Raw genomic sequence first — 27,583 nt, forward strand, 5'->3', positions numbered from 1 at the left:
TTGACAGTTCTGAATCTTGGGGAAAAATTCCAAATAATAATGGTAGGTATTCTGTTGAAATTATTTAATGTAATTAAATTAATTAAATTAAATTAAATTAAATTAAGAGGGGGAGTGAAGTGGAAATCATCTGCCACACTGGAAGGGGGAGGGGTAGGATGGAGGGTATACTGGGGTTCTTGGTGGTGGAAAATGTGCACTGGGGAAGGGATTGGTGTTTCATCATTGTATGACCGAGACATAAACCTGAAAGCTTTGTAACTGTTCTTACGGTGATACAATAAAATAAATAAATTTTTTTAAAAAAACTACAAAAAAAAAGAGAATGAAAAGCATTCGATGGAAACAATACTTGGGATTCTTTTACTTCCCCAAAATGTTTTTTTAAAATATACTTTTTCAAGTAACCTAAGATATGTGGTTAGGTTATTTTGAGGAGGCTCTCATTTACTAAGGAAGTATATTTGCATTAGAACAGCTTTTTTTCTGTCCATTATGCTCTGGTAATTCACATTTCCAAGATTTTTTAAATTGCTTCTTGACTAAATTGTCATTTAATAGGCATAAAAGTGATCTTACTATAATTTGGATTTATATCGTTGAAATGATCACTTGTTTAGTCATGTCTCCCTGTTACTATTGGTCATTTCTAGGTATTATTTGAGGAAGATAAGACAGTCTTGTCCAAGGTTGTTACTTTGATATTGTTAATGCTTTGGGAGCATTTAAGTGTGCAAAAAGGCAATATCTAGCTGAGTATTAGATCCAAGCTCACAAGAGTAGGGATAAGACTTCATATTACTTGAAACTTCAAAGGAATATGGCATAAGAGAAAGAAACTGACAACTCTAAGACATTATGACTGAATGAATGGGTATACAATAAAAGTAGTTATTTTAAAGAAAAGATTCATTCCAGTAAACTAGAAAAGCAACTAAATTATTTCAGCAATATAATTAACAGGCAGAAGGACAAAGTTCAAGCTACAATTAGAAACCTAATATGGAATTAGGAAGGGAGAAGCACAAAAGATGCATCAAGCATAGTCTAGAACATACTAGTTGTATACAAAATATAAAAGACTTGGTAGATAAATTAATCAGTGAGCTTAAAGTGGACTCTAGAAAAGATTTACAAGGAAGAGGATGAGAAATCATATGTAAAACAGAGAAGAGACATTAAGAGAGCTATTAAACTACATTGAACAGGCAATAAAAGTAAAATAGATGCCCTAAAATGTGCAAAGTGGAGGATCAGACTGAAGTTTATTCAAAGATAAGCAGAGATCTTATTGGGAGAAACAATAGCAGAGAAGATGTCCAAAGTAGAGAGGCTGAAGAAGAGTACCTTTGTGAGGCTAACCAGAGTACCAGATAATCTAAATGGAAAGAGACCAACAGAAGACACATTATAGTAGAACTGTCAAATGCCAAAGAACGATGAAGAATATAAAGGTGATAAAGCCCGCGAATCAGGCTGTCTTCACCAGGGCCCCTTGGAGGTGGGCGGGTTGAGTTTCTCTCCCTGCCCTGAGCAGAACCCTGGCAGCTGAAGACCTCTCTGGAACCAGCTACAGCCAAAACCTGCTCAGTTAGGACTGGGCCTCCTCCACCCACATCACCCATCTTCCAGTAGGTAGGCAGTCACACCCACAAACTGCCTCCGGGCCGTGTAATCCCTCAAGGGTCAAGATCCAGAGACTATAAAATAGAGCTCCTGGAAGTGTGTGGCTGCATTCAAGGCCTCTCGACAGCTGATTGTCTAATTCTCCCACTTGGAGAACCTGGCAAGCTACCAAGAGTATCCTGACCGCATGGCAGAGCCTGGAAAGCTCCTGTGGAGTATTAGATATGCCAAAAACAGTAACAATGATTCCCCTGACCCTGAAAGAGCCTCCAATGTGGCACTGTTGGAAAAGACAAGTAAAGAGAGGCTGCTAAAATCTCAGGGCTAGGATGAATGGAGATGTTACCAAGCCCCCTTGAGCAAATCGATGATGAATGGGATGACAGTGATACAGTGAAGGGAGAAGAATATGAAGTATAGAAAGATTGTCTCATCAGACTACCAATTGTATTCATTTTTCACTTTTTTACATTTACCTTTTGAAAGTCATCTATTTGCATTCAGAACAACCTGATGAACTTATTAAACTTCACACCAACAAACAAAATACACACTCTGAATGTATTTCATAGCAGATCCATAATATAGTTCAGATTTGATTAAGTTTACTAAAGAAATCATTGTTTAGGGCCTGGAGAAATAGTGTAGACCCTTTTCCACGAAGGCATGTAGGTGGCCCATAACCAAATGAAAAAGTCTTCAGTACCACTTACTGTTAGTGAAATTCAAACCAAAGTACAGTGAGATATTACCTCACAATTGTGAGTGACCTATAGCCAAAAAAAGTGGAAAGCATAAGTTTTGGCAGATGTAGATAACAAGAAACTGAATTCGGTGGGTCCATGGTCTCTTATGTAAGGCAGAGAGGAGAGAGATGGTCATTTTTTTTTTTTTTTTTTTTTTTACAAAAATTTATTTCTCATATTCTAGTTACTTTGATTTTTTTTCCCCCTTTATTTTATTTTATTTTTTTTAAAGTTGTAGATTTACAATTTTTTGTGCTTTGGTTTCAATTATACAATGATCAGATACCCATCCCTCCACCAGTGCCCATTTTCCACCACCATGGATAATATCCCTCCCACCCCCATCCCCCCATCCCCCCGTCTCTGTGGCAGGGCAATCCCCTGTGTTCTCTCTCTCCTTTTGGGTGTTGTGGTCTGCAAAAGAGGCATTGAGTGGCAAACATGTTCAGTCCATAGTCTACTTTCGACATGCATCTCCCCTCCTGGGAGGATCCTCCAAACATCCTTTATTTGGTGCTCCCTTCTCTATCTGAATAGCCCTTTCCTCTAGGATACCCGGCTGGCCTCTAAGTTATGGAGTAATCCTCCTGGTGCTGATCTCAGCTATTCTTGGGTATTAATCTCATACTTTGTTACTTTATATCCCCCAGATGAATGCAATCTTTCTATGTCTATCCCTCTCTTTCTGACTCATTTCGCTTAGCATGATACTTTCCATATTGTACCACTTGTATGTAAATTTCATGACTTCATCTTTTCTAAGAGCTACATAGTACTCCATTGTGTAGATGTACCAAAGTTTCTTTAACCAGTCATCTGTTCTTGGGCATTCAGGTTTCTTCCAGTTTCTGGCTATTGTAAAGAGGGCTGCAATGAACAAACAAGTGCAGATGTCACTTCGACTATACATTTTTGCCTCTCTGGGATATATTCCCAGGAGTGGTATTGCTGGGTCAAATGGGAGCTCAATTTCTAATTTTTTGAGAATCGTCCATACTGTTTTCCAGAAGGGCTGAACCAGTGGACATTCCCACCAACAGTGAAGGAGTGTCCCTTTCTCGCCACATCCACGCCAGCATCGGTTGCTTTTGTTCTTTTGAATTTGGGCCAGTCTCTGAGGTGTGAGATGGTATCTCATTGTGGTTTTGATCTGCATCTCCCTGATGATTAATGATGTAGAGCATTTTCTCATGTGCTTTTTTGCCATTCGGATTTCTTCTTTGAGAAAGTTTCTGTTCATTTCATTGCCCCATTTTTGGATGGGGTTGGATGTTTTCTTCTTGTGGCGTTTAACCAGTATTTTGTATATCCTGGATATCAACCCCTTGTCAGATGTGTATTCGGTGAATATCCTTTCCCATTCTGTAGACTGTCTTTGTATTTTGGTCACTGTTTCTTTGGAGGTGCAGAAGCTTCTTAGTTTAAGATAGTCCCATTTATCTATCTCTGTTTTCACTTGCTCGGCCAGTGGCGTGGCATCTTTGAAGATACCATTAGCTTCAATGTCATGGAGGGTTTTGCCAACTTTATCTTCAATGTACCTTATGGTTTCTGGTCTGATGTTGAGGTCTTTAATCCATTTTGATCTTACTTTTGTACATGGTGTTAGGCAGAGTTCTGAGCCTATTTTTTTGCATGTAGCCGTCCAGTGATGCCAACACAATTTATTAAAGAGGCTTTCCTTACTCCACTTCACATTACTTGCACCTTTATCAAAGATTAGATGAGCATATGATTGAGGAGAGATGTCAGTGTATTCAACCCTGTTCCATTGGTCTGCAGTTCTGCCTTTGTTCTAGTAGAGAGATGGTCATTTTTATCCCAGTCCACTTCTGCCACCAACGACCAACTGGAACGCTAGAACTTGTAAAGTCTGTGATGAGCCCCTGCACAGAATCAGTCCTAGGCCTTACCAGGGTTACTAGGTTCTTGTCCCTCCTTACAGAAAAGAACCTCAGGAGTAGATGAGCAGTGAAGTACAACAATTGTTATTTGGAGAGCTTTAAGAATGGGAAGAACTTTCAGAAAGGGAAGAGAGAACAAAAAGAGAGAATATGGGCTTTCCCTCAGGCAGGAAGAATCTACATACACCCCGGCATTGGATAGGAAAGTATGGAAGTACAGATCTCAAGAGGGGAGATGATGGTGCCACATATGCTTGGCCAAGTGGGCACAAGTAGCATATAGGCTTGGGCAGCATGTGCATGTGCTTCCTTTGTTCAAGGTGGCTTTTATAGGGTTTCTCAAGCTTCCCCGTGTGAGGCTTCGAGCTAGGTGAGGGTCCTTTGCTAGAGTGGTTGCCAAGGGGGTTGTGTTGGGAGTGGAAGACGGCCTTCTTGGGAATATTTTTCGTGGCCTTTTGTTCCTGATTGAGCTTCTTCCAGAGGCGGTTCCAATTTTCTCTGTGTCTGTTGCTGGTGCCAGGTGAGGGTCTTATACAGCCTTGGTTCCTATGTTTGCAGCTTTGGTCCTATTGGTTTATTACTTCCTAGGAATTCCATTGTCTTTGTTTCTCATATATGAGAAATATCATCCAGAATTTCTTTCCCTCTTTCTGAAGTATTATGCATAGTCTGTGTAAGTTCCCTCCATGTTGCTGTGATGTTTATTGATTTCTCGTGACTGAGTAATATACCATGGTGTAGAGAGACCACATCTGTTTTATCCACTTATCTGTTGCTGGAATATTGAGTTTTGCACAGCTATTGGCTATTGCATGTAACAGTGCAATGAAAATATGTCCTTTTCAATTAGTGCTTTTATATGATTTGGCAAGAAATGTAAGATTAAATAGTAAATCTACTTTTTGCTTTTGCAGTTTGAGAAAACTCTGCATTGATGTCCAAAGAGAATGAAAAGAATGCCTTGGTTGTTAATTAAAGAATATAAGCTATATATTTAAAAATTTTCATAAATATAGATAAAGAAATTATATATTTACATTGCTATGTGGATAAAATAAAAGGAGACACAAAGTGGTAGAAGGGTTGAGGACAGCTGGGTGGTGTTGAGGAGGTGTAACTTTGTACATCAGAAACATAAATACTAACGCTGTTGTAGCCTTGTTGCCAAAGCTACTATGAAAATACAGAAATAAGACATCATTTCATATTTCTGCAAGTATATAAAATGCTCAGATATCATGCTAGCCTCGGAGGCCAATAAAATTACTGAATCATTTATTCTAAACAAGTTTCCCTCTCTGGATAACTCAACGTGAATAGCTTAACTGCACTGTGGAGTCCAAATATGTTAAAAAGCTTTGGATGGAATTAGTGCTAAGCAAGAACTTGTCTAACAAATGTTTGATTGCTTGCAAAGCTTGATACACAAAAGTTACATAGAAAATATTAATTCAAGGAATTTTTTCTTCTGCGGGATATATATACAAATGTGCATGCATATTTTTGTTGAAAATTCATAAAAGATACAAGAACTAAACAAAGAACCCTTTGATACTTTTAGTGTCCTAGAAAAACTGGTGATTTTAGAGTATTTATACTTACAGCATTTTATCACACAACAATCAAAAGTATTTTTAGCCATTCAAACTCTATAAGTGATAAATTAAATTTCTAAATTTATTTGCATGCAATAAAATAGTTTATCTGGAAGTATGTGTGGAGGCTTGAAGGAAAGAGCTTTTAAATTCATTTCATGGTCCCTTTAACATTCTCTTGTCCCTGGAGTATTTTTGGTGCCTGACCAAATCAAAAAAAATTTAGAAGAACAGTCAGCTGTTTTCCCAGAATGAGTTTAAATTTTTTGAAACCCCAATCTACTTTCACTTTCAAAACCACTTATGCAATTAGTAAAGAATTTTTTTCAAGCTATGTTTGTCCTGTTGTTTTTCTGTGCCAACCTGGGTGGAGCTCAGCGCTTACTCCTTGCTCTCTGCTCAGGGATGACTCCTGGTGGAACTAGGGGGACCATTTGTGGTGTAGGTGATTGGATCTGAGTCAGTAGATTGTAAACAAGCTCCTTAAGTTTCATGGATTGGGTCTAGCTGTCATTTGCTTACTTTATTTACTATCAGCACCCCATGATTCAACTGTGCCACAGCTATTTTGCTAATTATTCGGTAAAGACTTGGTGTTCAATTCAGCTTGGATCTATAGACAGTGATCTTAGGGTCATTTTCCTTATGCTTTCTATGCACATGATTTCACATTTCCTTTGGGTGTAAATTTAGGAGTTACAGTTCACCTTAAATGGATCAACTAGTTCTCTTGAATGTGCATTAACGCATCTCACACTTAGAATGTTTTCTGGGATAAAAACTTTTCAGGATTGGTATTTATCTGAATTATTTGTGTGAGTTAGAGATGGTTAACTTTAACATCTGGTGGCATTAATAGTGCCAGACTTAGAACATGATAACAAGTTTATGTTTGTTTGAAAATAATGTTTCCATGTTAATGAGCAGAATATAGTGTTGAATGAAGTTTCTTAAATGTAAAAAATTTTGGCTCATATGCACTGCATAAAAAGATAAGAGATTCTGTCGTTCTCTCTTTGATGGACCTCACTTAGCATGATATCTTCTAGTTCCATCCATTCACTGGCACATTTCATGATAGTTACCCAGAAGGAAAGGGATAGATGGAGGAAGATTTCTCTATATGTGGGAAATTAGAAACATAGTAAGGGAATAACAGATGGCCACAAGGCAACAGGAACTCAGAACTGGTCTACAGAACTGAGTTTACCAAGTAGGGCACCCTGAGAAAATGGTGGAAGGATCCAGACACTCCGGTGGAGGATGTGGTGTTAGAGTAATATATGAATGAAACCCCTGTCATTAACAGTATCATAAATTATGTTGCTGAAACAAACCCTAAAAACATCCATAGATCATATAATAAATATAAACATATAATAAAATTCACAAACATAAAAAAAGAGAAAGCAGACAAGACAGAGGACCAAAACTGGTTTCAAAAAAGGAACAGAAACTGCTGCTTCTGTTAAACTTTGCTGTTTACCAAACTAAATCTTAGCGAACATGGAGCTTCACATTAGAAATAAAATCTGGTACAAGATATACTGCTGCAGCTTAAAAATAAAAAAAAGAAAAAAGTACACCCACAAATTACTTTTACTTTCAGTTTTGTTCTACTCTTTTTTTCAGTGTAATGATCAACCCCAGTTTGCTTTAAACCCTGAAGGAGGAAAAGAGAAAAGGGAGAAGAAGCAAAGCACTGGACACGAGACCACAGAAAGTTCTTGTGCAGTGGAGCAGGTAAGACATTTTCTCTTACCTTGGACCTTAATTGGGCTTAAAATTAAACTCAAGGTTTAATTTCAGATTCAGCATTAGACCTAGGAAAGGAAGCAAGGCAGGAAGCTGATTGTTCAGCTAGTGGAGGCTGTGGCTGTGCTTAGTTCTGGGTAATCTCAGCTTCTACCTATGTACAAGGAACAGCTACAAAGTGACAGACAGGCACTTAGTGCTCAAATGGGGTCCACTGCTCTCTCATGGCTCCTCTGAGCACTTAGAGGAGTGGGAAGACCCTTAGCTGCTTTGCTTTATCAGTTCTTCTGAACTCATTGGGATGCGCATAGAACAAGACAAGGTTCATCCAGAGCATTGAAGGGCTCATGAGATATCTACATGGATAAAGAAAACATTCTATTAGTTGTTTAAGAAAGATTTAAGTGAGAATGGATAAATCTGTAGAAACAAGTTTAGCCCCTGTGTTGCTGATTTCTACTTGTTAAAAATAATTAGTTGGAGCTCACCAGATATGGCCCATGAGTGCAGAAATTGGAGTAAATCCTGAGTACAACTAGTATAGCCCCAAAGCAACAACAAAAACAAAAAACCCTAGTCAGAAAGCTCACTGCCCGTCTCCATCCCTCACCCCCATGACTCACTCTCTTATTTTCTGTTTTGCTTTAGTGTGGACTGGAGTCAGTTGAAACAAATTATTAAACATAGAAAATTTGAGTTGAATAATTCTTTGGGATGAGTCTCAGAACATCAAACTAAAAAGCTAGTTCTTTTTTGTGTGAGACTTTCATTTGAAATTCAGTGTATTTTATTGTATCCCTCTCATATGCTGTTCTTTAGGATTTATGTACAGTAGTACAAAGAGTTACTGAGGTAGCTCCCAAATAAGTCACAATATTGTTGTAAAGACTTTTCTGTTTTCTCTGAATACGAGAAAGGAATTAGAAACTGGGTTTCATCCTTCTTTACATGAAAACAATGGGGAGTGGTGTGAGCACCACAATCACTTGCTCCACCGAATTTTATTCTTTTTTGTATGTGATATTAAAATTGTACTTTTCTTGTTTGCTTCTGATATTTGAATGTCTTTGGAGTGCCATTCAAAGTTTGTCCTAGACATATTTTATTTGTTTTTTGTATTGGCTTAGGGAAAAAGGAGTTTAGAAATTCGTATTCTGACATATCCCCCATTGTCTAGTATTAAATCTAGACTCAATGACTTATTCACGAGTCATTTTATTTTTTTATTTATTTTTTATTTTAATTTTTAAAATTTTATTGAATCACCATGAGAAAGTTACAAGCTTTCATGTTTGGGTTACAATCACACAATGATTGCATACCCATCCCTCCACCAGTGCACAGTCCCCACCACCAATCTCCCAGTATACCCCCCTTCCCCACCCTCCTCCTGCCTCCATTGCAGACAATGTTCCCCATACTCTCTCTACTTTTGGGCATAATGGTTTGCAATACAGACACTGAGAGGTCATCGTGTTTGGTCCATTATCTACTTTTGGCATAAATCTCCCATCCTGACTGATTCCTCCAGTCATCATTTTCTTAGTGATCCCTTCTCTATTCCATCTGCCTTCTCCCCTCTGCTCATGAGGCAGGCTTCCAGCTATGGGGCAATCCTCCTGGCCTTTGTATCTACTGTCCTTCTCAAGTCATTTTAAGAAGAATGTTCATAATCATTCACATCCTGCAGGCCCTTATAAGTATCAGTGAGTCTAGTAATTTGTATATCTATCAAAGGATGCAGTAAGTTATAAGACTTCAATGTATAATAACTATTAATTGAATTTTACCAATAATATTGGAGAAAATTCATTGATTAAAATTAATTTTTTAAAATTAATTTTTATTAAAGTCACCGTGATTTACAAAGTAGTTCATCATACAGTCATTTTAGACATTTTGTGTTCCAACACCATTGGTGTGACCTTCCCTCCACCAATATCCCCAGTTTCCATGCTAATTCCAAAATTCCCCCTTAGGCACATAACAAATTTACTTTATATCGTTTACTGCTTATCCCAACAAAATTTTAAGAAATAGTGAACATAATGATCAGAAAATAAATGAGTAAAAGACAGTTTGTGATAACTATATGATTTAGACCTATGTAAATAAGAAAATTAACACCATTTAATGCAATATAATAAAATGCCTATTCTTATTTATATATATAAATTTTCAATTCTAGAATCTAAAATACATTACATTAAAGTTTATCTTATACTTGGATCTCATTGTGGTAATAATCATGCCTCACCTGTGATAATAAAACTTTTAAAGAAATTCTATATTAATATATTTTATAATTTACATGAAAGAGTCAAAACTATATATGCAAAAATTTCCCCAGAACTTTACATGAACACTGTGGTTATATAAACAAAGTAGTTCGTGACAGTTTGTTACAAGAATTCAATATTCCAGCATCAATTCCATTACAATTATGCCTGCCCTCCATCATTGTCTCCAATTTTTCCAACTGCCCCTTAAACTTGCCCTCATAGCAGGCCTTCAATACTTTATTTTATATTACTTGTTATCAATAATTTTGCTAACAGAATGATTCAAAAATTTTCCTTGGAAGAAAATTAGTGTAAATTGTTATATCTCACCATGGATCCATTAAATTCTTCTATGAGAGAATATTAAGAAATTACAGGTGAAGCTTTTTATATTTATGTTTTGTTAATCGAGATTGATTGTCTTCTATGGTACATCCCACTCAGTCTGGTGTGCTACTACTGCTTTATTAATGTTGTAGAGATTGAGATGTTGTGCAACCACATTCACTCCAGAAAGCCCAGAATTTTTAAGGGGTTTTTATATCTGGAGTAAAATGTATAACTGGATGGTGGCTTTGGGGTGTAAACATAACTACAGCATTACAAACACCATCAAATTGGGGAGGAATGATTTAAAATTCCTCTTACAATCTGTAAAGTTAAGTTTATATTTTATCTGAAAGAAATTCTGACCTAGTCGTAACGATGTGTCATTCGATAACAAAATACAGAGAATTCCATTTTACTCTTTGATCTACTGGAGGCTTTTCTTGTTTTACAGTTTTCATGGCATCTGGACCCAACATGATGACCCCCATTTGTCTGGTGGAAAACAAGAATGAAAAATTGTCAGTGAACCGGGAAGCTCTAGAGATTCTACAGAAGATTTCTCAGCCAGTGGTGGTGGTGGCCATTGTAGGGCCATATCGTACAGGCAAATCCTATCTGATGAACTGTCTTGCAGGAAAAAACCATGGTGAGTAGTATACTGAGTTATGAAATAATTGCTTCTTTTTCATATATATGTATATATACATACAAACATATATATGTATACTTTTACATTTTCATCCTTTGTCACATAAAAGAAGAAACTTGTTCCTCCCAATAAGAACATTTCAACTACAATTTTCAATGTTTAATTGAACATAATTTCTTACCCACTTTAGCTTTACTCTCAACAAGGAAAATGTCTCCTCAATTACTGAAATTTCAACCTCCACCTGCTCAGGCTCCAAGCTCTTCCAATTGTATGCATATGTATATATAAGCATAGCAATATACATACATATGCCTTCTCTTAAAACGTATTCTCCCTTTTTGTGAAATACTCCCACCAATACATATGTGATGTAAACTTCCTTTTCTCTTTTTTCATTCCAGATGCTCTCTTTAGTCTGTCTTTCATTGGCTTTAATACACACCATTCATTTAGTATACTCTTGTAATGGTTATCACCATCTTACATTTTGTCTGATCATTGATACATTTTGGCTTTAGTGTGAGTTCTTGTCTAGCATCATCCTCAAAGTTAAACTTTTCTCTTGGGAAAATAACTTGCATAATGATGTTCGTTTTTGAGTAAATCAAGAAAACACCATCCAGCATGCTGAGGTATTTATATAGAATTCTAAGCTAATGTTTTGGTGTTCTCTGGTTACATAGATGATTTGCTGTTACCATGTTTTACTTTTACCTCTCACCTTGTAGGTTTTCCTCTAGGCTCAACAGTGCAATCTAAAACCAAGGGTATCTGGATGTGGTGCCTTCCCCACCCCTTAAAACCCAATCAAGTTCTCATCCTACTGGACACTGAAGGCTTGGGAGATGTGGAAAAGGTATGGCAGAAAGTCACAGATATTTTCTTTTCATTTTTATTATTATCACTTCAGGATTCTTAATTTAATGCTGTGATCTATCTTTAGACTTCTGAAACTCAGCTATTATAAAAAATAAATTTTGGTTAAGTTGAATCTCTCTTCTAGGGAAGACAAGATAAGTTGTTATAGTAAGTTCAAAATTATTTTTCATTGAAAATGAATGAAATATTTATTAAATTTGGTCAGTGATAATAATTGGGCTGGAGCGACAGCACAGCAGGTAGGGTTTGCCTTGCAAGTGGCCAACATGGCCGACCCGAGTTTGATTCCTCTGCCCCTCTCGTAGGGCCCGGAAAGCTACCAAGAGTATCTCGCCTGCAGGGCAAAGCCTGGCAAGCTACCTGTGATGTATTCGATATGCCAAACACAGTAACAATTGTTACAGTGGAGACGTTACTGGGCCTGCTTGAGCAAATCGATGAACAACGGGAGGAAAGTGACAGTGACAGTGACAGTGATGAACATTGGAATTCTGGGCTTTGAATCTATCTATAGATAGATAGATAGTACGATAGATAGATACATACGTACAGAATAACCCAAATCAAATTCCTTTCCTGAAGCACAGTTTCTCTATCTTAGATGCATGTAATCAGAATTAATGAAATGTTAATGAAAAAGGGGGCAATTGGTAAGAGGAAGTTCTACTGGCTATTCAACCCTACTTTTGTCAATGTTGTGGTAACTTTCTGACCGAAATGTACTATTTGAGTTATCCTGAGATGAGAAAAGTTCTGATAACTCACTGATGGATGCCTTCATAGTTAAGAATAACAACTTCTGTGGGCTGACTCCCAGTAGCACTCTAACACCTGGAAGAAGAAGCACTTTATGTCTAAAAGGTGGTCATACAGACAGAGTTTCCACCATGGACAGAGAGCATAAGAGTGCTTGGAAGGAAGGAAAGAGTAGGTCAGACTACAGGTGGAGAAAGATTTCTTATTCACCTACTATTTATGAGATAAAATGTGAATTTTAGGGTGGGTGTTATGGGTTGTGCTTATGTTTCTTATGAACTCATGGGGAATTCTCAAAGATTTTTGAGTCCTATTTGGAAGTGTTGGTTTTATAAAATCATAGTTTGTATTACAATTGTTATAATGGACAGTTGTCAATTTAGCTTTTTATTCAAGATGAAATGATTCATTTGTATTCTTTTTAACTTTGAGACATAAAAATAGTATTTGAAACTTCATTTTTTTTACATTTCTGTACAAAATTTAGAAATTATATATATTAAAGTCATATATCAAACACTAACAGCGATTTTGACTGAATAATTTAGTTTCTTATAATTCTATTTCCTATATCAAGTGATAACTAGTAGAACAGATAACTAATGAATAGACTGTCCCCATTTTTAACCCCTCACAGCTTCTCACATAGAATCTTATAGACATAAATTTTACTTGTTTATTTGTCTAAGGCACTGTTCACATTATACATATAATAGATTTCTGGATTAAGTTATTATTTATACAAACAAATTTGATTTGAACAATTTAGGCTAGTTTTCAATATCCAACTTTCACTTCAGTACCTTTCCTCTGCTCAAATCAAATTTAATAACTTTTATTGTAAATTTCCCCATGTGTTAACATTTTTAATTTTGTTTCTGTTGATCTTTGTATCTGCTGCATCACCTTCATTTCTTTCCATCTACCACCTACTCATTCTTGAACACTCTGCTCAAGACTTTAAATAACTAGGGATGGAGTGATAGCACAATGGGTAGAATGTTTGCTTTGCATGCGGCCAGTCTCTGCCATGCCATATGGTCCACTGAGTAGTGCCATGAGTAATTCCTGAGTACAGAGACAGGAGTAACCCCTGAGCATTGCCAGTGTGACCCAGAAAGCACTGTAGCACTGTAGCTCTGTCATCCCATGGTTCATCAATTTGCTCGAGCAGGCACCAGTAACATCTCCGTTGTGAGATTTGTTGTTACTTTTTTTGGCATATCGAATACATCATGGGTAGCTTTCCAGGCTTTGCTATGAGGACATGATACTCTTGGTAGCTTGCCGGGCTCTCTGAGAGGGACAGAGGAATAGAACCTGGGTCGGTGCCATGCAAGGCAAATATCCTACCTGCTGTGTTATCACTCCAGCCCAAAAAGCAAAAAATAAAAATTAAAAAAAATTTAACCTCAGATATTCTTTTTCAAACTCTTAGAGATCTGCTTTATTTTATTTGTCTGTCTATTTGGTTCTCCGAAGCAATGCTCAGGAAAAGCAGGGGACCCTTTGAGTGATTATCAACTAATTGGTGTCCTTTATTTTTTTCATCCCCACCATCCCACCCTGCCTCTGTGGCAGGGTATTCCCTTTTGTTTCTCTCTCCTTTTGGGTGTTGTGGTATGCAAAAGAGGAATTGAGTGGCAATCATGGTCAGTCCATAGTCTACTTTCAACATGTATCTCCCCTCCTGGGAGGATCCTCCAAACACCCTTTATTTGGTGCTTCCTTCTCTATCTGAGCTGCCCTTTCCCCTAGAGTGTCCGGCTGGCCTCTAAGCCATGGAGTAATCCTCATGGTACTGATCTCGGCTATTCTTGGGTATTAATCTCCTATTTTGTTACTTTATGTCCCCCAGATGAATGCAATATTTTTCTGTCTATCCCTCTCTTTCTGACTCATTTCGCTTAGCATGATACTTTCCATGTTGTACCACTTGTATGTAAAATTCATGACTTCATCTTTTCTAACAGCTACATAGTACTCCATTGTGTAGATGTACCAAAGTTTCTTTAACCAGTCATCTGTTCTTGGGCATTCAGGTTTTTTCCACATTCTGGCTATTGTAAAGAGTGCTGCAATGAACAAACAAGTGTAGATGTCACTTCGACTATACATTTTTGCCTCTCTGGGATATATTCCCAGGAGTGGTATTGCTGGGTCAAATGGGAGCTCAATTTCTAATTTCTTGAGAATGGCCCATACTGTTTTCCAAAAGGGCTGAACCAGTTGGCATTCCCATTAACAGTGAAGGAGTGTCCCTTTCTCTCTACATCCGTGCCAGCAATGGTTGCTTTTGTTCTTTTGGATGTGGGCCAGTCTCTGAGGTGTGAGATGGTATCTCATTGTGGTTTTGATCTGCATCTCCCTGATTATTAATGATGTAGAGAATTTTCTCATGTGCTTTTTTGCCATTCAGATTTCTTCTTTGAGAAAGTTTCTGTTCATTTCATTGCCCCATTTTTTATGGGGTTGGATGTTTTCTTCTTGTGAAGTTCAACCAGTATTTTATATATCCTTGATATCAACTCCTTGTCAGATGTGTATTCGCGAATATCCTTTCCCATTCTGTAGACTGTCTTTGTATTTTGGTCACTGTTTCTTTGGAGGTGCAGAAGCTTCTTAGTTTAAGATAGTCCCATTTATCTATCTCTGTTTTCACTTGCTCGGCCAGTGGTGTGACATTTTTGAGGATACCATTAGCTTCAATGTCATGGAGGGTTTTGCCAACTTTGTCTTCAGTGTATGTTATGGTTTCTGGTCTGATGTTGAGGTCTTTAATCCATTTTGGTCTTACTTTTGTACATGGTGTTAGGTAGAGTTCTGAGCCCATTTTTTTGCATGTAGCCATACAGTTTTGCCAGCACCATTTGTTAAAGAGGCTTTCCTTAATCCACTTCACATTTCTTGCACCTTTATCAACGATTAGATGATCATATGATTGAGGGGAGATGTCAGTGTATTCAACCCTGTTCCATTGGTCTGCAGCTCTGCCTTTGTTCCAGTACCATGCTGTTTTAATTATTACTGCTTTGTAGTAGAGTTTGAAGTTCGGGAGGTTGATTCCTCCCATTTTCTTTTTCCCAAGAATTGCTTTAGCTATTCGTGGGGGCTTATTGTTCTATGAATCTCAGGAGTGTTTGCTCCATTTCTTTGAAGACTGTCATGGGTATCCTTATAGGGATTATATTGAATTTGTACAATGCTTTGGGAAGTATTGCCATTTTGACAATGTTAACTCTCCCGACCCATGAGCAGGGGATATCTTTCCTTTTTCTCATGTCCTCTTTTATTTCCTGAAGTAGCGTTTTGTAGTTTTCTTTGTACAGGTCCTTTACCTCCTATGCAAAGGATTGAGGGACTAATGAGATGGTGCTGTTCAAACTCTGTGATGTTGAGGACCACCCCGAATGTGCTTGAGTGCCTTCAGTTCAGCACTTGGCAGTTCCAGGAATCTTTAGAACTACACTGCGTTGTTGTTCTGACTAGTTGGGTCCGGGGATCCAGTAAGAGAGCCGGACATGGCAGTCCACCCAGCCTACCTATTACTCACAGGACAGGGAAGAAGGACAGGAGGATGATTATGCTGAGCTGTATGAAATAATAATACAAAGACAAAACAAAGATAACCAACAGCTTTGGGAGCCTCTACAGAGAGAAGACTCACTTTATTGCAATCAGGCTTAGGTTTATATACCTTAAGAGTAAAGGAATAACAATAGATGAACACCTTTTGGGGGAGACTCCCACACAATCCCAAAACCAGTATTCTGGATCTTCACTCTCCCTGGCTGCCTGGAAATTAGCTTGCTCAATGGTCCCAGAAGTTAGACAAAGCAGCTGGGTGTTGCAGCTGGCTGTCTGAGGAGGGAGGGAGGAGTCATTGATGGGAAATGAAGAGGGCCCTGTCAGGGAAGGGGCCACCTACAGCTCTTCCCTTGAATCAAGTCTCAGGGACTTATCCTTGGACCCCAGTTGTTCACCTAATCTTCCCTGAGAACCTCATACCAGGTAATACCAGGGGTAGAGCCAGACGCACAGTTCCAGAGATTAAGCCAAGGTCATATAAGGAAAGCCATGTAGTTTATCCCTGTAATCTCAGGTCAAGAATTGTTCTTATTGATGACATTTAAATTAATTTTTATAAAACTCTTAGATTATACCAGTTGTGCTCAAGGCTTGTTCATGGTTCTGCACTCAGGAATCACTCACGGAGGGTCTTGGGGGAGACCCTATGCCATGATGGGGATTAAACCCAGGTTGGCTGCATGGAAGGCAAGTGTCTCATCCATTGTGCTCTCTCTCCAGACTCCATTTTAATTTATTTTAAAGTTAGAGGTCCTGCAGCTTGTATCCATTCCTATGGGAAAATCATTATTGAAATTGTCATTTTTTTGTGGATATTTGTCTTATCAATATCTTATGGATTCTAGTAATTGCTTTGACATCGATTTCTTGAAAATGTTATTTTATCTTCACTATCTGGAGTCTAAAATCCCTGGGAAACATCACGTACTCTCCTGGAAAAAAAATATATGTATATATATACACACACACACATATATATGTTTAATATAAATTGAATATCTAGTTTTGCCTTCTTTGGTATATTTTACATACATGATGGTAACTAAATATGTGTACAATGAGGATGTTCTGAGACTCATTCTTAAATAACTAATTATACACCATATATATTCTTTTCTATATGTATATTATGATTTGTGCTTGTTTGTTATTTTGGTTTTAGGCAATGTGTATAGCATACTCCCTGCCTCTGTGCACAGGGATCACACCTAGCAGGCTTAGGAGACCATATGGAATGCAAAGGATCAAACCTGGGTCAACCATATATAAGAAAATTTCCCTACCTACTATACTGTTTCTCCGGCCCTATTACATTTCTATCCAATTGAAAAAAGAAAAATTTATGATGTTTAAAGTAGTTTATTTATGAAAGTATTAAAATGACAGGACATTTCTTATACTTATTGCGTTTGATACCTTCATTTATGTTTCTCTTCACACCTATTTATTTGCATGAAGAGTGGGTTAATTCAAGTATAAATAAATGAATGAATGGTTGATAATGTGATTCAGTTTCCAAAAAAGTAAGTTGCTACCCTTTTTTTCAAACTTCTATCCCAGAGTGACCCTAAGAACGACTCGTGGATCTTTTCCTTGGCTATACTTCTGTGCAGCAGCTTTGTCTACAATAGCATTGGCACAATCAATCACCAGGCCCTGGAGCAGCTGCAGTATCCTTCCAAAAACCAAACCCCCAAGTGTCCTTGTGTTGTTTGAATGGAGACAGAATCAGTTTGTCCTTCCTTGTCCCTGGGACAAGAAAGGTGGTAAGAGGGGACTCTGGCCAAAGGAACATTGATAATCTTTTTTTATTAGAAAAACGTGTGGGTTGTAGATGCAATTTTCTTTTCCTGAACTAAGTCCTAGTTATGTGACAGAGCTCACAGAATTCATTAAGACAAGGTCTTCTCCTTGCCCTGATGGAGTAAAAGATTCTGCAGAATTTGTGGGTTTCTTTCCAGACTTTATCTGGACTGTCCGTGATTTCACACTGGAGCTGAAAATAGATGGTCACCTTGTCACAGAAGATGAGTACCTGGAAAATGCCTTGAAACTGAGTAAAAGTAAGAGTTCATGGCTTGGGAATTGGATGGCTCAATAGAGTGTGGGAGCTACTTAACTCTGTCTTTTCTGGATTAGCGTTTATATTTGAGACTAGATTGAATTTTATGAAGAAACTCTAGGGACATGGACTAAGTTCATGGAAGAGAACAAAATAGATCATCTTGGGTTTAATTTCATGCATTTCATATGGTCCTCCAAACCCTATCAGGAGTGATTTCTGAGCACTGCCAAGTGTGGTTCAAACCAACCCCCAGGCCTTCCCCCAAAGGCAAAACAGATAAAATTATAAAGTTTAAGACAACTAAAAACTAGTGTTTTATACACTTTAAAATTTGATATTTTGCTAACAATGAGTACTAATGTTTCTAAAGACCTAACACTTTTTTACCTGCCTTTCTTGAGGAAGAACACTGACCAAAATATTGTCAGGCATTAAAATAAACCTCCAAGTCAAAAAAGTTTGTACACATATTTTTCTCAATGATAAAAATAAAATTTTAATGTTGACATGGAATCATTTTCAAAATAAGTTTATACTGTAAAAATATATGCAAGATATATATTTTTAATATTTCTGATAATATAGTATTCCTTATACTTTTTCTTTTTGGTTTTTGGGCCACACCCAGTGGTGCTCTCAGCTTACTCCTAGCTCTGCACTGATAGATCATTCCTATTGGGTTCAAGAATCCATGTGGGATGGCAGGTATCAAACCCAAGCAGAATGCATGCAAGGCTTGCACCCTACCTCCTGTACCATTGCCCATCCTTATATTTGCAGTGTCATGTGCTTCTTTTCACAAATATTGAGCAATGCTGTTCTTAACAGATAAGAAATATACTTAGGTTCTATTGAAATATTTAATGCAATGAATTTATTAATACATTTAAAGCCACATAAAACTAGAATAAAATAAGTAGCCCAATTATTAAATTAATAAATTCCTTTATTTAATGGGTTATATTTCATCAAGCCTTTATTTCAATTCTGATTTCTGTATATTGTTTTAACAGTTTTATTTATCCTTTTTCTCAAGACATTTATTAAAATCAATTAACAGAAGAGCAACACTGTCAAGTGACCTCTATTTCTTTACCTCATAGAGGTAAAGTGACATTTTGGAGACATTTATCCTTATGGAGATTTTCTGAAAAATTACATTCTATTTATTTGTTTTCGCATCAAACTAATTTTTCTGAAATAACTAGTATGTTTTTACTAATATTCAGAATATTGCTACAGTATCCATCACTTGTGTTCTTATTTTTGGGACCAAATTAATTCTCATAGAATCAATTAGACTAAAAGTTACTTTTGACTTTTTATTTCTTTAAGCCATTGGTCAAATCAAATTTTCAGCATGTACTTGACAAACTAACCTACCATGTTGAGGTTTGGAATGCCAATCTTAGTTTTATTTTACTGGAATCAGATATCTCCCCAATTTCTTTTTGTAGTTTTTTGCTGGTAAGTATTATGTGTATAAAGAAATGTTGGATGTCTATGTTCAAGGAGTTATAAACATAGAGATGGCAAGATACAAAAAAAAAATCACTGCACTATTTTCAGCCCACATGCCCCTACACTATTCTTACTGAAATATTTTTAATCCTTCTTCTTTAGGCAAAAATTCCCAAATTGAAGCATCCAATAATTCCAGAGAGTCTATTAGAAATTTCTTTCCAGAACGAAAGTGTTTTGTCTTTGATCGACCAATACATGACAAAAATCTTCTAGCCAATATTGAGAATGTGCCTGAAAACCAACTAGATCCCCAGTTTCTGGAACAAACAAAAAAATTTTGTTTCTATATATTCACCAATGCAAGAGTTAAGACGCTCAAAGAGGGAGTCATTGTCACCGGGAAACGTGAGTCTCCTTTTTTTTTTTTAATTTAAATTTTTATTAGTGAAACACCATGAGGTACAGTTGTAGACTTACAAATTTTTGTGCTTGGGTTTCAGTTATACAATGATCGAATACCCAACCCTCCACCAGTGCCCATTCTACACCACCACTGATCCCAGTATCCCTCCTGCCCCCCACCCCCCCATCCCACCCTACCTTTTGTTATCTCTCTCCTTTTGAGTGCTGTGGTTTGCAAAAGAGACATTGAGTAGCAATCATGTTCGGTCTATAGTCTACTCTCACAGTATGGACTATCCTCAAAAAATTAGAAATTGAGCTCCCATTTGATCCAGCAATACCACTCCTGGGAATATATTCCAGAGAGGCAAAAAAGTATAGTTGAAGTGACATCTGCACTTGTTTGTTCATTGCAGCACTCTTTACAATAGCCAGAATCTGGAAAAAAAACCTGAGTGCCCAAGAACAGACGTGAGTCTCATTTTTTCCTATGTGTAGGATACAAGATGTGGAGAACATGCTTCGTAATGTAGTTAGAGCATTTTTATTCTATAGAAATATCCAAATATTCATATGGAAATACGAATCTGTAAATCTCCAGGTGGCCAGGGGAGGCCCTGATGGCTCACTCCCTGGCCTCCTGGGTTGGGTGGTCACCCTCAGCCAGGGCAGACCGTGGCCATGGGGCAGACGGAGGAGGAAATGAGGGCCAACTTGGTTGGTTGATGAGTTGCCCTTTATTCCATTCTCCCCACGTGCCTGCCCCAGTCTCTCTGAGCCTCCCATTCTAGTCTCACGCTGCACCTCATTCCTGTCTCCACCTGTCTCTCCCGCTCATCTCTCTGCACTCCATCTTGCTCTCTGCTCTCTCTCCCAACTCCTCCAACTCTCATTTCTCTCCAACTCCTAGCTCTCTGGGCAGATGCTACACCCAGTCTGGTTGCAACATTAACATAAGAAAACCCTTCTTGACTGCCCATCAGACTTAGGGTCGAAAAACCACCTAGGAGTGTTCCTCTTCTCCTTAGCCCAATAACTTAATTAACATCTTAATATTAGTTATTTTTGTATGGACACACTAAGAAATACACTGAGACTTGTGGGGCAGCTCTCTTGGGAACATCTTGCCACAGACTCAGACTACAGTGCTCAGGCCAGATCAATCATTCGTAGCCCTAGCAGCATCCGAATCTAGTTATTACATTTTGGATCATGACAGAATTTGTCGATGACCAGGCTCTTAACTTATAGTTAAGCATTATGGCACTTTGGCCAGGCCCATCTAGATGACAGGGTAGCACATAGCTCATGGCTTTCCCTGGGCCCATCCAGTCCCTCGTCAAGACCCTGCTTTTGGGGGTGCTAGGAAGTTAGGGAAACTGAGGCTTAAATCGAGAGAGCAGATGTCCAGAAGGTAAATATTATCTGGAGTCAATTAACTCCCAAGTTACAAAAGCATAGCATTAACTGTCTTCTTGTGTCCATACAAAAAGGATATTGCTCTCTTAACTATGCAAAGGACTTAAGGAGAAGAGAAAAACATTATTTACAAGTCAACAAAGCACAAGGAAAGAAGTTACAAATAAACACAAAGGAATGGGAACACTGTGATGGGACTTATCCAATAAACCTAAGCTTCCTGTGGCAAGGCAGAAAGGACAAACCCATGTTATTCTACATAGATCAATGTAGATTCCTACTGCACTGTAGCACTGTCCTCCCATTGTTCATTGATTTGCTCGAGCGGGCCCAGTTACGTCTCCATCGTGAGACTTGTTGTTACTGTGTTTGGCATTTCAAATACACCACAGGTAGCTTGCCAGGCTTTGCCATGCAGGCGAGATACTCTCGGTAGCTTGCCGGGCTCTCCGAGAGGGCAGAGGTATCGAACCTGGCTCAGCTGGGCCGGCTGCATGCAAGGCAAATGCCCTACCACTGTGCTATGCATAGTTTATATTTATCTCATCTTTGGGGCTAGTAACATCTCTTTAAATGGCAAACTTTGTTACATAGCTATAATTTTTCACTTATTCAAAAATAACTGCACCAATGATAAACTTGGTAACCAGATATGAAAAAAATATACTAGTTTCTTAAGGGAGATCCTGCATTAAAGTTTTCTTTGCAAGAATAGAGCAGATGTTTTGAGAGAATAGAGGAATCCAAAAATAACTATCAGACTACAATTCTTCAGAAATGTATATAAAATTTCAGAATTTTATAAAAGTAATTTATCATGAATCTTGTTTATGTTTGTATGTATTGCTTTTAAATTTCTTTTTATTTATTCTTCTTATATTTATTTATTGAATCACTGTGGGAAAAATTATTAAGCTTTCAGGTTTAAGTCTCGGTCATACAATGATAAAACATCTCTCCCTTCACCAGTACTCATTTTTCACCACCAAACCCCCAATATAACCCCCTTACACCCCTCCCAATGGCTGTGAGGCAGATGATTTCCACTTAACTCTTCTCTATATTGATTACATTCATTATTTTGACAAAAGATGCATCATTATTGTTTAGAATTTCCCCCCCAACAATCAGAATTGCTGAAAAGGCATTGTGAAATACTTTGTTTTCTACAGCTGGTTATGAGAATTGTATAATCTCATGTGGCCACAATAGTGGCCTCGCAATTTTGGATTTCTGCAAAAATCCAGATAATTATGAGATTGGTTTCTGTGTGTCTGGTGTTATGGCTGTGCTGGAGAGCCGCTCATAGGGGGCAACTCGTGACCTCGGTAGGGTGTGAAGGATGAGTCGGTACCGTCCCCCTTCCCATGAGACTGCAGTTGCCCCATCACCACTGGCTCATACCTGGCTTTCCTATAAGCTCTGAGGCAGGCCACCTTGCTGCTGGGGAGCGAAAAAGGCAGAAGGGAGCAACACCCCTTCCCTCCCGAGGAGGCATGGAGTCGGAGTCGTAGTTTAATGCATGGTCCATTCACTTTTTTGCTGCAAGCTACTGGGCTCTGGACTAAGTCCTTTTGCCTCTGGAGCCTTGGCCATGTCGGAGAGTCACTTGTGGGGGGCAACATGTGACCTCGGTAGGGTGTGAAGGGCGAGCCGGTACCACCCCATCCCCATGAGACTGCAGTTGCCCCATCACCGCCAGCTCATAAAAGGCTTTCCAATAAGCTCTGAGGTGTCGGCCACCTTGCTGCCGGGCAGGAAAAAGGCGGAAGGGAGCAACACCCTTCCCTCCCGGGGAGGCATGGCTCTGGAGTTTAATGCATGGTCCATTCACTTTTCTGCTGCAAGCTGCTAAACTCTGGATTAAGTCCTTTTGCCTCTGCAGTTGCCCCCCGTCACCGCCAGCTCATATCTGGATTTACAATAGGCTCTGAGGTGGTGGCCACCTTGTATGCAGTCCAGATGCATTTCTGCCAAAATCCTTTGGGTTCCGAGATTTGTTTCTGAGTCTCTGGGATCATGGCCATTAATTAGCTTAATCGGTATCCAGAGAGGCCATTTGTAGGCAGCAACTTGGGGGTCTTGTTGGGATGGGTGAGGAAAGGACTGGTTCCACCCCCATCTGATGAGGCCCCATGTGTCTCATCACTGCAGGCCCAAACCTGACTGTCCAGTGGCCTCTGGAGGATGGTGGTCACTGGCCACCAAGGGGAACAGGCCAAGGCACGAAACCTAATCCCACCTGTAGTGGCCCAGCACCCGTAAGCTACTGCAGGAACAGGATGCATCTCTGTCAAAATCCTTTAGGTTCGAGATTTGTTTCTGAGTCTCTGGGATCATAGACGTTAAGTAGTTCAATCAGGAACCAGAGAGGCCATGCCTCCAATTATATATATAGGTGAACCAGAGGTGGTTTGTGGGTGTGTCTCCCACATACCTAGCTTTTGGCCATTTATTTTCTTAGTAAACTTTGCCCCAAGTTTTTGGGGTCTGGCAAAAGGCACAGCAGCAATTTGGGGTATTTGAAAGTCTGACGGTGCCATAGGCTGCTGATGCACTCGCCTCACAGGTAAAGATTGACCTGCTGGCAGCACCATACCCCCTGCTTTTAATTTCTTAATGGGAAAGATTTACTAGACATACCTTAGTATTTTGGATGAAGGTAGTTTTTTAAGCAATATGGACTTCACAATGCCCTTCCCACAACAAGAAATATCAATATGAAAATAAAGCACTGTAGCACTGTAGCACTGTCCTGTTGTTCATTGATTTGCTCCAGTGGGCACCAGTAACGTCTCCATTGTGAGACTTTCTACTGTTTTTGGCATACAAATACACCACGGGTAGCTTGCCAGGCTCTGCCATGAGGGTAGGATACTCTCTGTAGCTTGCCGGGCTTTCCGAGAGGGGTGTAGGAATTTAACCCAGGTTGGCTGTGTGCAAAGCAAACGCCCTATCCACTGTGCTATCTTTCCAGCTTATGAAAACAAAGTGAAGATAAATGAAGAATACCTGTTTGTGTGTTAAGTGATTAGAGATGTAGTCTCCAAATCTTGGATCCTATTCACCAATAATATGATATTTATAAAATTCTCTGACTTATTCATTTACTTTTAAAACTGAAGACACTGAATTCCAATTCTGAATATTATATTCCATTGAGTGATTGATACTCAACTCTTCAATTTCCTGCCTCATTTGTTATTTAGGTCTGTCTACTCTGGTGGTGACCTACGTGGATACCATCAACGGTGGAGCAGTTCCTTGTTTGGAGAACGCAGTGATAACACTGGCTCAGTGTGAGAACTCAGCTGCAGTACAGATGGCATCTGATCACTACAGTGAGCAAATGACCCAGAAAGTAGAATTTCCAACAGAAACGGTCCAGGAACTGCTGGACATGCATGCAATGTGTGAGAAGGAGGCCATTGCAATTTTCATGAAGCATTCCTTCAAGGATGAAAACCAAGAGTTTCAGAAGAAGCTGGTGGTAATTTAGCATTGCCCTTTGTCATCCATCCCCTTGACTGATGAATCATGTATGTGCCTTTATTGACTTCAGCTCTGTCACAGGCTAAGCAGTTTGGATCTCTTGAAATACAGAGCTTCAGGACACTGAATTTCCTTATTCTTTTTATCCTAAAAATATGGCTCTTTGTTTAAAAATTTCTCTGATCTTTGAGGCAAAATCATGTTAGACATCCTTCTGAAGCAAATTATAAGACAATGTCCCGATATGCACAGAACAAGACAAATCACTCCTGAGCTGATAAACTTTTCTATGGATACATACTCATTTCTGGAAACAAAAAAAATTATCCTATAAAACTGTCTTCCATACCATTTTTCTCTTAGTGTGATGTTTGTTGTATCATTACTGAAAGAACAGATTGAATGCTACAATTGCAAAGGATCATAGAAGTTTGATTATGCAAGTACAATAGTTCAGTTGAAACAACAGAGACCTAGAGAGGTGGAAAACTTTCTCAAAGTCTGCATAGAGGGGCTGGAACGATAGCACTGTGGGTAGGGCATTTGCCTTGCACGTGGCCTACCCGCGTTCAATTCCCAGCATCCCATATGGTCCCCTGAGCACCGCCAGGAGTAATTCCTGAGTGCAGAGCCAAGAGTAACCCCTGTGCATTGCCAGGTGTGATGCAAAAAGAGAAAAAATGTCCTTCATATAGTTTATAAGATTGTGAGTCAATGAAAACATTTGGTTCCCTTTTAATTAGAGTTCCTTCCCTATCAGAATGCTTTACACCAGCAGACTGCAGTTACAGTCATCTTCTTAGCAGGTTATTTGTTTTTATTGCCACTGTCCCTTCCCATGATATCATTTATATTTCCTTTGCAGAAAATAATAAAAGATAAAAAAGAAGAATTTTTGCTGCAGAATGAAGAGGCATCTGTTAAATGTTGCCAGGCTATTATTGAGCAGCTTTCAAAGGCCCTGATGGAAAGTATTTCAATGGGAGCTTACTCTGTTCCTGGAGGGCACAAATGTTACATGGAAGTAATGGAAAAAATAAAGCAGGACTATAAGCAGAAGTCCAGGAAAGGTGTGAAGGTGAGGAATAACCTAAAGATTTTACATAATAGAAAATACTCTATATTCTCCAATAGAGTGAAGAGGAACATAGTATAAAATTCAAATATGAGAGCAGAGGGGGGCATATCATTACATGACCTTTTCAGTTCCACCATTTTTCTGGGGAGAAGGTAGGAAGAAGTAGCACTGGTAGGAAGACAGAAAGTAGAAGACTTTGATCAATGAGGTTGGACTCTGTAAGAAGCCTCTACATAAGTTGATGGTGGTGGAGGTGGTGAGTGGGGGTGTTATATCTTGAGGTGCTGACTCTACACTCAGGAATTACTCCTTGTGGTGCTTAGTGTACTATATGGGATGCTGGGGATAGATCCTGGTTCAACCAGGTGCAAGGTAAATGCCCTACCTGCTGTACTATCACTCTGATGGTTGTGCATAATTTTTAAGCATGAAAAAATGTGCATGGACATAATATATAAGTGGCAATTTGAATCCTTTGAACCTTCTTTTTCTTTCAGTCAAATGAGGTCTTTCAGAACTTCTTGAAGTCACAGGAAACAGTGGAGAGATCTATCCTGCAGTTAGACACAGCCCTCACTGAAAGAGAAAAAGCCTTAGAAGGTACCGGGCAGGGCTCTGCTCATCATTGGGAGGGTAGATTTCTGCATTGCCCTTTGACATACTGGTTAGAGAAGACTTTCTGCAGAGACTTTCTGTTCTAGTGCGGAACATACTCTACCAAATTGAACACAGGAGATTCATGATTGTACCTCTGTCAGAGGGGGCCTTTCTCATCACATTCTCAAATGTGCTCTGATGGTTGGGATAGCAGGACGGGGCAGAAATTCAGATATTATCCAGCATTCACTCCTCTATGGTTTGACTTCTGAACTCAGGAATTAGGGATGATTCCTCACTGAATTTTCTTCCTTCTCTCTTCCTGGGGCAGAGGAGCGGACTAGGAGGGAGAGAATTGAGAAGGAGCAGGAGCTGTTAAAACAGAAACAACAGGAGCAGCAGCAACTGATGGAGGCAGAAAATAAAAGTCTACAGGAAAATATAGCTCAACTGGAAAAAAAGCTGATTCAAGAAAGAGAAATAAGTCTGCAAGAGCATACCAAAATGTTGGAACATAAACTGAAGGTAAATCTGTCTCGCCTTGGAACTGGGCCTGTTCTATTCTACATACACTTGATAGGATCAGAGACAAGATAAAGAGTTTTCTCTCTTCCATTGTTTAATTATTTTCATAGTTTAATTAATCTGTTTACATAGTTTTAGCAATTCCATTTTCTTCTACTTTTCTTTCTGTGGGCGATGGTAGGTCCACACCTCTCACCATATTGTCATGGATCCAATTCTAGATCAGCCCCATGCAACACAAGTGCCTTACCTCCTGCATAGTATCTTTCTGTCCCTCAATTATGTTATTGACTTATACCGTGATTATAATTGTGGGCACTACAAAAGTGTCAAGATCTTCCACCAGTGTCCTTATATTACCTCCAGTATGACACTTCACCTCTCCTTTTCCTCACTTTTTCCCCTGGTTTGAAAATCTTAATTTTGTA

General features: G+C 38.7%; 1 protein-coding gene and 1 pseudogene across 1 annotated transcript in view; both read left to right on the forward strand.

Annotated features, from left to right (window-relative positions):
• The window catches only part of LOC130031494 (guanylate-binding protein 6-like), a 27,048-nt pseudogene extending 18,741 nt beyond the window's left edge, over nt 1-8,307 (forward strand).
• LOC130031645 (guanylate-binding protein 6-like) overlaps nt 7,512-27,583 on the forward strand; it is a 27,973-nt gene continuing 7,901 nt past the window's right edge. Inside the window, exons 1-10 of the mRNA XM_056123056.1 lie at nt 7,512-7,614; nt 10,690-10,884; nt 11,619-11,746; nt 17,674-17,783; nt 17,980-18,176; nt 19,802-20,047; nt 24,673-24,953; nt 25,821-26,033; nt 26,531-26,633; nt 26,962-27,155. Coding sequence (XP_055979031.1) covers nt 10,695-10,884; nt 11,619-11,746; nt 17,674-17,783; nt 17,980-18,176; nt 19,802-20,047; nt 24,673-24,953; nt 25,821-26,033; nt 26,531-26,633; nt 26,962-27,155 — 1,662 coding nt within the window. The 5' untranslated portion in view covers nt 7,512-7,614; nt 10,690-10,694. The remainder of the gene's footprint in view (nt 7,615-10,689; nt 10,885-11,618; nt 11,747-17,673; nt 17,784-17,979; nt 18,177-19,801; nt 20,048-24,672; nt 24,954-25,820; nt 26,034-26,530; nt 26,634-26,961; nt 27,156-27,583) is intronic.

The sequence above is a fragment of the Sorex fumeus genome, unplaced genomic scaffold, assembly GCF_029834395.1.
Source record: "Sorex fumeus unplaced genomic scaffold, SorFum_2.1 ptg000047l, whole genome shotgun sequence".
NCBI classification, from domain to species: Eukaryota; Metazoa; Chordata; class Mammalia; order Eulipotyphla; family Soricidae; genus Sorex; species Sorex fumeus.